At 36.8% G+C, this 10,719-nt stretch overlaps 1 protein-coding gene across 1 annotated transcript in view; it reads right to left on the bottom strand.

The window, feature by feature from the left end:
• Window positions 1–10,719, bottom strand: part of GPC5 (glypican 5) — a 633,859-nt gene that overhangs the window by 595,027 nt on the left and 28,113 nt on the right. Inside the window, exon 4 of the mRNA XM_009634595.1 lies at window positions 9,878–10,003. Within this exon, the coding sequence (XP_009632890.1) occupies window positions 9,878–10,003 (126 nt within the window). The remainder of the gene's footprint in view (window positions 1–9,877; window positions 10,004–10,719) is intronic.

Below are 10,719 nucleotides of genomic sequence, written 5' to 3'. Positions count from 1 at the left end.
GATTCTATGATTCTATGATTCTATGATTAAGTAATTAATTCTGCTTCTTTGATCTGTTCTTTTTAGTAACTTCTCATATGAAATCGTAGACATTAGCTGAACTTGAAAACCTTTCAGATTTGGACATGGCTATTCACACTAGTGCTTGACTGGGTCATTTACTAAGCCTGCAGCATGGCATGTATAAGCGTGTTCATATTTCTTTTTCCTTAGTTTTGCATCAGTCTTTTTCAGAAATAGCTGTCATTGAAGCACTCATAGCAGATATGTGCTTGCCTACATGGCTAAACTCAAAACATCACTTGGAACGTATTAAAGATGCAAATGTGTTAACCGGGCTAGCAAAACAGAATTAAATTTCTGTGTGGGATACTACACTTGCATAATTAAAATTCTTTCTGAATTGAAGTAGCTTCAGTTTGGTTAATTCATTCAATGAACCGAGTAAAAAATCAGCTAACATCACTGATTTCTAAATTCACAGTCTTCTTCATTAATTCAGCTTAATTTTCCTGACTGCCCACATGCGGACGAGTGCTAAAAAACTTTGGCCCTGAGAATGCAGAGTTAGAATAGAAACAGTTAGAACAAAATGGTAATTTTAATGAATATAAGCCAACTTGTGCCTCCCATCATATAATTCTAAAGGAATACAAGAAGCAGCTGAGCTGCTAAGGAAGATAAGAAACCATAACTTTATTAAAGAGAACAGATGATACGGTATTTTGCTCGTAGACACACAGTTGTGAATGGCAGATTAGTTTTACTTCATTAAAGAAAATATAATGATTCTTTTAACTACAAAAGAGCAAGAAGAATTTGATACAACTGGAAAGAATAATATTAATTTCTAGAAAAAATAATGAGTGAACTAATTCCTTGAATGAATTAATACTATTGTATGATTACCAATTTTTTATCATCTGTATTACATAAGTGACATTAACAAAATCAAGCTGTACACATAATAAGCTACAGATTATTCACCATAATAGGACTACATAAAGCAATTTTCTTCTTATATAGAGAAAAACTTACCACAAACTTTCACAATTAGGCACATCAGAAAAATCAATGGTTTTTACATAAGACTCCCAACGAGTTTGCAGATCTCTAAAATTGCCCTGCCTAAGTATTGAAGTAAGTCAGCTGCGAAAATGTGAAAAGCAAAAACCTCAGCACAATCTAAGTTTCAGTAGCGTATTTTTACAGTTGGTACAGGACGCTCGATGAAAATCTGACCTATAGTCTTCAGCAGATGCAGCATAGCAATACGAAGGTTGAAAGGAACATCTGTAAAATGCTGCGGTCCTGAACATCGGTACTCAGAAATTTCCTGTCTGCACTGGTAAGCCTGCGGTGTTTATAGAGGACTGCTGTGAACGTTACAGTGAAAGAAGATAGAGAGATAGAAGATATTTTACAACCCAAAATATCGTTTTAATAATTCATTGAGAGCTGTTGTATTAAATTGCCGTTGCTAAAGGTGATAAATAATTTGGTTTTAGAAATATAAAATGTTTCAGAACATCACTGTGTGAAAGGGGCTTCATTGTAAAATATCACTAAATGTATTATTTGAAAGATAACCTGTATATTGAAGTTGAATTTTAGATCATATTCCTTGTATAAGAACTTCCATGAGGCACAAATACACAAATCTTCTGCCTAGTATAATACTCTGTGATTCTTAGCTTTTTATTTTATGTTAGGCTTATTTTTGAACTATGCAGCAAAGCCTCTTGCATGATTTTTTCCTTGGTATTATTATAAAACATTATTATAGAAAAAGGAGATGATTGATAGATTTTTTGGGGGGGTTTTGCCTCTGTTGTTTCATGGCATAACTATGGTAAAGTAGTCCTGAATTCCCTAGGAAAACCTCTAAGAGTCATTAGATCCCTAATGCTAAATTCTGGAGTAAGTCTATTTTTCTATGGCTGTGTAAAATGAAAGAACAAAACACTCCAAAATGAAGGTATGAAGATGCCATAATTCAAGCTCTCAGAATACCCTTGTTCACGGTTCTTTCTCATGGCTATCATTTAACAGTCTTCTGTGGCTTTGTAAACATTCTTATTTATTCAACATGGCTCTAATCTTGTTTTTAAATTTAAAAGTCAATACATTTTGTAAATTATTGCCAGCTTAATAAAAATTAATTCACCTGGTCAAGTAACCTCTGCTGTGCATGACAAACAACTCCAATGTTTCTAGGACAAACACTACAGAAAATTATATATTTGCTCAAGCAAACAAAAGGAAAAACAGACCATTTATTTTGAGTTAATCAAAAGCAATACTCATTTTGCTGCTTTTATGTAATTAAATAAATTCTATCCTGAAGTGTCATGAGATTTATCTAAGCATATATTGAGAACTGATATTACCATTATTAAAGAGGGAATGATTTTATTTTTACATCTCATGATAAAATTTTGAACAAACCCCACAATTAATATAAACAATGGGTTCATATGCCATTTTACTTTTTCCCCCTAACGTCAGACTTGGATCTCCTAAAACCAACTGACACAGGAATCTGAATTTCAGCTTTTATATAAACTACCTAGTTTTTATATAATCTGTCATCAAGCTGGTATCCTTCTTTCTTCTAATTTTTATCTTTCTCTGGAATAAATAGTTCAGATTATATTCTCCACTATAATTCCCAAATTCATTAAGTTAACCTAAAAATAATGTTAAAGTTTTCTCAAAAGACAAAAAAAGTTACCTCCAGAAAACCAGCAACAAGAATAATATAATTATTTTTTATTATTCAATTACATGTTGATGCTAGAAACAGAAATGCCTTTTGTTTTCTATGTTGACACAGAAAAATTTGTCATAAGCACCTCTCATTCTTCTGACAAGCAAAGTAGGATCGGTTTATTTGTGATTTGGGGGGGCAGTGGTAGAACTAATGGTCTTGCTGATTAGTCATCAAATATATCCTGATGTCAGCAGTTTTCCAAATGAAAAGGTATAAATTGTAATGAAAAAATCCTCCTGAATTCATGGAGGACCCTTGGAGCCACATGTTCTTATCGGCCAGTTGACCTGATTTTTCACTACAGCCGAGGTGTCATATGCTGGTGACTTCACTTCCAAGGATCCCTAAATGGGCAGCAGCAATTCAAACAAAAAATATTTCTGATTTCAGGCATTTGGATTTAACAATTTATTTAATTTTCATTTGCTTTACAAAACATTCAGCCTACAGATATCTTTATCTACCATTTACCTCTTCAGTTGACTCAGTGTTTTGGTATCTGAAAACCTCTGGTTAGCTTCCTGTGGAATCCTATTGGCACTAAGATTTTATGAGTTCATGGGAAGACTGAACATTCACAGTTCCAGGTCAGGCATTTCCAAATTTGCGGATTGTGAGGAAGCAGATATTTACAATTGTTTTTCTCTATGCATCTGCTGCTGGTCCTCGTTGGCAATAGCACATTAGGCAAAGCAGTAAGAGCCATAATGGGCTCTTCCCACTTTTCAAGTTGCTCAGGCAAATCTTTTGCATAGGGTGGCAAGTGGTGCCTTTGATGGCATTTTACATTCTGCCTCACTATAAAGTGATAACTAGGTCAAATAGAAGAAAACTATGAGGAATTCATTAGATCTTCTTATATCACCATTTATCTTCTTTTGTTGGCCAAGAATGGATTCAGGATTGTACTCTTGTTTCAGAGTATTTAAGAATCAAAAGAGAAAATTCCTTTCCCCAGCCTAAGAGCTGTGCTAAAGCTAAGCATTTATTTGATGACAGATGCTTATTATAATCACTTTCTAACAACTTGTTCGGCAATTAAAATCAATCATGCTGTTTAACTCCCCTTAATTTGGACACTTTAGATATGTGTTTCATATGAAACTCTTCCTTCCAAACTTGATTAGCTGTTTTTAATAATCTCCATTACTCTTGGATCCTTCAACACATGTAATTTTACTATTTTCTTCTCTCACATCTATTTTTATTCCAGTAGAATCACTGGTCTCAAGATTAACAGTACATATTCTGCTCTCCTTTATGGATTTTTAACCCATCTCTTCACATTCTAGCCATGCACTCTGGACTACTAAAACTGTATAAATGTCAGTTAAACCACTTTAAGTTCACGAATGAGAACAATCTCAGTCTATTTGTACAATTCCCGTTATTTTAGCTTTAATGCTAAGATGACACTGTAATTTTGAATCATTGCATGCGATTCTTCTTGTATGCTTTAGTAGTGCATAACTTAATAATTGCAATTCCTCTTTTTCCATTGAACCTAATGAATCCTGTAACACTAAACGCCAAGTACTTCATTGTGGCACTCTGTTATGCCTTTGTGGCACTCTGTTATGCCTTTGAAACTGAAGTTTGAATTTTTTGTCCGGCCATGGTAGTCAGACAATTGGGTAAAATAGTTGAAGGGCTGAAGACTCCTCTGAGACGTCCCCTCCCTCATTCTGCAGTGATGTGGACCTTGCAAGAGCAGTCTTGGTCCTGTGAGTCCTGCCCACTACCAGTCTTGTCTGACATGCATACAGGAATTCGGGGTTTCTGGCCTCAGCTTTGATAAAAGCATGAGCCTACACGGTGTGACAGGCTAGATTCAGAATAATTTCTAGTTTCAGAATCCAGGGCCATATTGCCATTACATTACGATTTAAAAAAAACAAAACAAAACAAAACCCCCAAACCCCAAAAGGCTCAAACCAAAAAGGAAACAGCTGAAGCATATTAAATGTAGACGGTTAAGTAAGCTTTCATTTCAGTAATACCCTCTTTTTCTTTTTCTAACCTTTTCCCATCCAGGCTTGATAATCTCTTAGATGGTATTAGAGACAGCAAAGGCTATAAGATTTATCTGAGATATGATATTATAGTTGCTAAAACCTTGAACTACTTCTTTTAGAAAAATGCACAGAAAAAGAGAAAGAAGAACTGCAAAGATATTTTTTTTTTATTTTTTAAACATATCTATCTTCTGTCTCCAGGGCTTATTGCTACTTGCAGCTTGAAACACAGCAAACAGTCTTAGCAATCTCTCCAGGTCCTGATACACTCATACCAGCATCATGTAGCCTATGATGTTGCTTTCCCATATTGCAGGCCCAAAATTGCAGTCATCACCAGCTATGGCACATGATTTTTAAATAGAAGGCAAAACCAGATGGAAATGATGACGAATCTCAAAACAGATAAAATCTATTTATCTTTAACTAATTTGAACAATACAGACTTTCCCCGACCTGTGCCAGGAACACTGCACAGATGAATTCACCAATATCTTGGGTATTGGTGCAGGGAATGAGGGGGGATGGGGGGAAGGAAGAGAAAAGAAGAAAAGAGAGTGAGTGTATAGGTTCAGATGTTCTTCAGTATTTATAGAGAAAAGTGATGATGCCTGCTGAGGTCATTATTACTTCCAAAATGTCACAGTATCCTGGGATCATGGCAACAGAAGTTGAGCAACACAGGATTTAGATAATCCCAGATTCAGAATCAGAGGGCTGTAGGAGATTTTGAGAGGTTATCCAATTTATCTCCGTATCTCTAAGGAAAAATCATCTTTTGCTGCATCATTTCTCAGTGCCTTGCCTTGCCTGTTCTTAAACATCCTCCTTCAGGCAGATGCTGGGCCCCAAAACTACCTATTTTTGTCCCTTATTATCCTTGCGACTAGAAAACTCTCCCTAATATTCAATCAGAATATATTTTAAATGCTTGCTATGTGTCCTAGCTGTTACTGAAGCAGGTAACAGATACTTTTCTTCCCCCTAGCAACAGCCTGTTTGCACTTTGCATTTTCTCCTAACAGTTTTCCAGGTTAAATAAATCAAATTTTTTTACTCCTTTTTTGTAAACTGAGTTTCCTAGATTCTTAATTGATCTCATAATGCTTCTGGGAATACTCTTCGAGTATGCCAGTTTTCCTGAAAATGCTAAAATTGGGCTCAGGATGAGTTTCATCAAGATAATTTTGAATTGCTTACCCTGGTTTTTGCATGTTACTGATCCCTTCTAATCGGGTTTGCCTGCACAGTGGTTAGGCTCACTGACTCCAGTCCACATTCCCAAAGCCTGACATCTTCATTTCCCTTCGCAATATCCCTAAACACAATCACTTCTGATGCTGTTCATCTCCCATTAGATATCTTTGCTAGTTGATTGATTCATTGATCCATTCCAAATGTCATTTCCCAGCACAATCTGTGGAGCAGATCAGGAGCCTTTCTTGCTCAAACACAACCTCCTTGTTTCTGAATTTGTAGAATTTGTTTGTTTGAGTGTGTTTCTGAGACTTCCCATAACCAAGAGAAATCACCAGGCACTGCACGCCAGCATGTGTGCTCCTCTCCCGCATGCTTGTGTCACACGTGCCTTACTTTCATAGCAGACACATGGATGTATCTAAGCACAAAAAGAAAAGAGTGCCCATTTTTTCCCTAGATTAGCAGCTCTGAAATAATAATAGTAGTAAATAAGCCCTGATCTTAGTCAAGGCACAGGAAAGATTTTTTTCCCCCTTCAGTTACAAAAGAACGATTATAAACAAATAAAGCTGAACAAAGGACATTTTGACTGAGTAACAAGGCAAAATGCAGGGGAGGAAGAGGACAGATGTCCTTCATACAGTTATTGAAGAGAACCTTCATACAGTTATTGAAGCAGGAGAGTATGTACCACAATATAATTAGTGTACAAGTAAAGGTATTGAGATGTGGGAACTAACCTGCAGTTGATAACCTAGAGCAGCTCAGAGAATCCTGCTCTTCTGGCTTTAATCAGCACTCTGTACTTCTAAATATGATCTACATAATCTTCTCTTTCAGGAAGTTAACATTAATATTTACAGACTAAAAATATAAATATATATATATATAAAATATACATATGAAACCAAAATAAGTAAGGAATTTTATAAGTTAAACTAATATCAAAGTGTTCTTACTTTTAAGATACAGTGGTTTTGCTAGCAATTATATCTTTAGGTTGATCCACAAATAAATTGTGTTAATTAAATAGTTTTAGTCAAATTAAACTACTTCTAAAAGACACTATGGTCTAGAATTAATGTTTCATTTCTGTATAAGGACTGAAGTGTCTAATCAATCAAAATAAAATGTTACAGTAGAAATATAAAAGTGTATCATTACAGTAAGTGATGATGTGGCTGAGACCCTCTGAGTGAGGATTAGGGGAATGGAAAACAAAAGACACGTTGTAATGAGTGTTTGCTACTGCTCGCAAACAGGATGACAGCACTGGTAAGTTATTCTATAGGCAATCAGGAGAAATCTCTGGATCAGTAGCTCTTGTCCTTATGGGAGATTTCAACTGGGAATATCGTACTGCTGAGATGAGCAGTTCTTTGAAATTCCTGAAGTTTGTAGGAGATGATAACTTCTTGTCACAGTAAGCCAACAAGGAAAAATGCCCTCCTAGATTTCCTAGTGCACCTCAGGGTTCAATTCTAAGGCCAGTTCTGTTCAATATATTTATCAACGATCTGGATGCAAGAGTTGAATGCATCATTAGCAAGTTTGCTGATGATACCAGACTGGGAGGTGTGGTTGACTCTCCTGAGGGACAGGAGGCCTTGCAGAGGGCTCTAGATGGATTGGAGCATTCAGCAATGATTAATAGGATGTAATTTAACAAGTCCAAATACTGGATTCTGCACCTAGGATGGAGTAATGATGGGCACACGTACAAATTGGGAGAGGAGTGGTTGGAGAGCAGCCGCGCAGAAAGGGATCTGAGAGTGTTGGTTGGCAGCAGGCTCAGCAGGAGTCAGTTGTGTGCCCTGGCAGCCAGGAGGGCAAACCTCATCCTGGGGTGCATCAAACACAGCATCACCAGCCAGTCAAAAGCAGTGATTGTCCCACTGTATTCAGTGTTGTTGCGGCCTCGCCTGGAGTACTGTGTGCAGTTCTGGGCCCCACCGCTTAAGAAGGATGTGAAGGTCCTTGCATGCATCCAGAGGAGGGCGACAAAGCTGGTGATGGAGCTGGAAGGCATGTCCTGTGAGGAGTGGCTGAAGACCTCATAGACTTTTCTAGTTTGGAGGAAAAGAGGCAACCTCCTTGCTCTCTGCAGCTTCTTGAGGAGGGGAAGTGGAGAGGGAGGTGCTGAGCTCTTCTGCCTGGGAACCAGTGACAGGACACGTGGGAATGGTTCAAAGCTGCACCAGGGGAGGGTTAGACTGGACATTAGGAAGCATTACTTTACCAAGAGGGTGGTCAGACGCTGGAACAGGCTTCCTAGAGAGGTAGTCGATACCCCAAGCCTATCAATGTTTAAGAGGCATTTGGACAATGCCCTTAACAACAGGCTCTAACTTTTGGTCAGCCCTGAAGTAGTCAGGCAGTTGGACTAGGTGATCACAGTAGATCCCTTCCAACTGAAATTGTCCTATTCTATTCTATCCTATTCTTATAGTATAAACATAGTAATAGTATAATAATGTTATAATAACTAAGTAATAATAGTACCATATGATATAATAGTATAGGTTTGAAAAGATATAGCATATTAATTGTAAGACTAAAGCAGCCAAAAGTAATGATAAAAGAACTTTGTTCTTAGGAAATCCGTAATTACAAGATGCTAATTTCAACTTGCTACTGAAGTATCTGGTAGGAGCAGTGTAACTCATCTGGGGACGGGCAGCAAAACAAAAGCCAGGAGGTGAAGTTGAGATTAAATCTCAAATATAGATACTTAAAGAAAGGACATGTCATCTTGAGAAGATCATTGAAACCTTAAGACAAAGATTCCTAATGAGACTATCAAGGGAGTCAACCACTCATTGGGCCTTGGTGCTGCCAAAGCATTGGACTACCCAAGAAGATGAAAGTAGGCCTGTAGCTGTTTGCTGAAAGAGTATCTATTAAGTTTCCTTAGGTATCATTCATCAATAAATTACAGCTCCTACCTAACCTTGTTAGAGGTACGTGAAGGTGCAGGCTGTCACGGTTCCTTCTGCTTGGTACCAGCTATCTCCCACTTTACTAACTCACCTTACAGCCTTTAGCCACCTTCCTTGAGATGACCTTTGATACTACCTGCTAATACATGCTTTTTTGACAGCATAGTCTTTATAAAAAAATAATTGCAATGAACCTTTTAGTATTTTGGTCTCTGTCATCGTAAGGACTTCCTACTCAGAGAAATACTTGTTTCGGTGATGAAAGCAATAAAGCAAAACCAGAGATCAGCTCTCTGAAAATCCTTCTGACATCCACAAATGCTAGTGTTTTGTAAGCTGTGAAATACATCGATTCCAGAGATATGCATCCAGGAGCATAGCAGTTTATTATTGTCTCCTCTTTGCCATTGCTGCTGAATGATGTCTCCCAAGCCGCTGCATACATAAAACAATACATGTGTTTCACCTTTAAAATGTTTTATCTACATGTCTTAACTTTTAGCTCTCTCCTGAGAAACCATATATATTAAGAGATTACTTCATTCTTCAGATCCAGAGAAAGTTCTAAGCAAATAGCTTGAGCCTGTTGTCACACACTCTATATTAAAAGGAGCATTTTATAAAGATCAAGCTCAAACAATAATCCATATTCTCTTTCTCCAATTGCATTTTGTAAATGCCAATCCAGCTTTTTTTCCAGTATATGTTTAGGTGCCATAAATTTGAAGGAGAAATGTCTGAAAAACAATAGAATTCTTTTGTTCCTCAAAATAGAGATACAGGGAGGTTTTTTTTTTTACTGTTTACAGGTGAAGCTTGAGAGAAGGAAACTCATGCCGATTTGTTTTTCGAACTAACCTTGACACACACCTAGGGAAATAATGTACTTGACTCAACTTTAGAAAAATACAAAATACAAAAGAAAAGACAAAAGTGAGTCAGAAAGGTACCTTCTTACAACATCTTCTCCATTCCAACAAGGGAGTCCATCGGCAGCTGCCAACTCATTACTGCACAGCTGATCAGCCAGGCCGCCGTAAAAGGCTCTGTAGAGTCGGAGGTGGCTGATAAATTCTCTGCACAAGGGAACACAGGAAATAAATGACAGTGTCAATCAATAGCATTAAGCAGTACCGCTGTTGTGCATTTCTACAAGAAGAAAAAGAACGTGCTTATTCTATTACTCCCCATTGGTTCCAATGATTTTTTAAAATCCATTTGTCAATTTCCTGTTAGATAAGTTTGATTCTCTCAGATACCCTTCAGTAGTTTACAAAGCTGATACTTTCATTGGTCAAAGTAAAAAAAAATAAATTACTTCACTCATGCTCTGGTATGGGAATTATTTTCCACCAACCTGAAATTTTCTTGCATAGCTGTGATACAGTTTGCAATGTTACACTTGTACAAATATACAAAAAAAAGTTCAAAAAAACCCCATAGCAAATAAAAAAATAGGTGTATATGTCATCTGTTTTTCAAAAGTGTTATCGACTAGCCCCCTATGCAGTGTTACAAATACTACAAAAAGTATTTGTTAGAGTTATGGAGCAACTCAAGATTTAAGTAAGATGGGTTTAAGATGCAGGTGTTAAATATTTAGTGGATATTTAAAGTACTGTCTGAAAGATTACATCAGTTTTATTATGTGCTGTGCTGGTGGGTTACAATTTATGTACTGATCTTTAGGTAATTGTCAAGATGCCCAGAGCTAATGACAAAGTTTTGTACTTAAAACAAATTAATGACTTTTTAGTTAGTATGTTCTTAAATGGATTGTGATATTTATGTT

This window comes from Egretta garzetta, unplaced genomic scaffold (genome assembly GCF_000687185.1).
Source record: "Egretta garzetta isolate BGI_Z169 unplaced genomic scaffold, ASM68718v1 scaffold442, whole genome shotgun sequence".
NCBI classification, from domain to species: Eukaryota; Metazoa; Chordata; class Aves; order Pelecaniformes; family Ardeidae; genus Egretta; species Egretta garzetta.
Note: the sequence above shows the minus strand (reverse complement) of the source record. Positions and strands in the feature narration are given on the sequence as shown.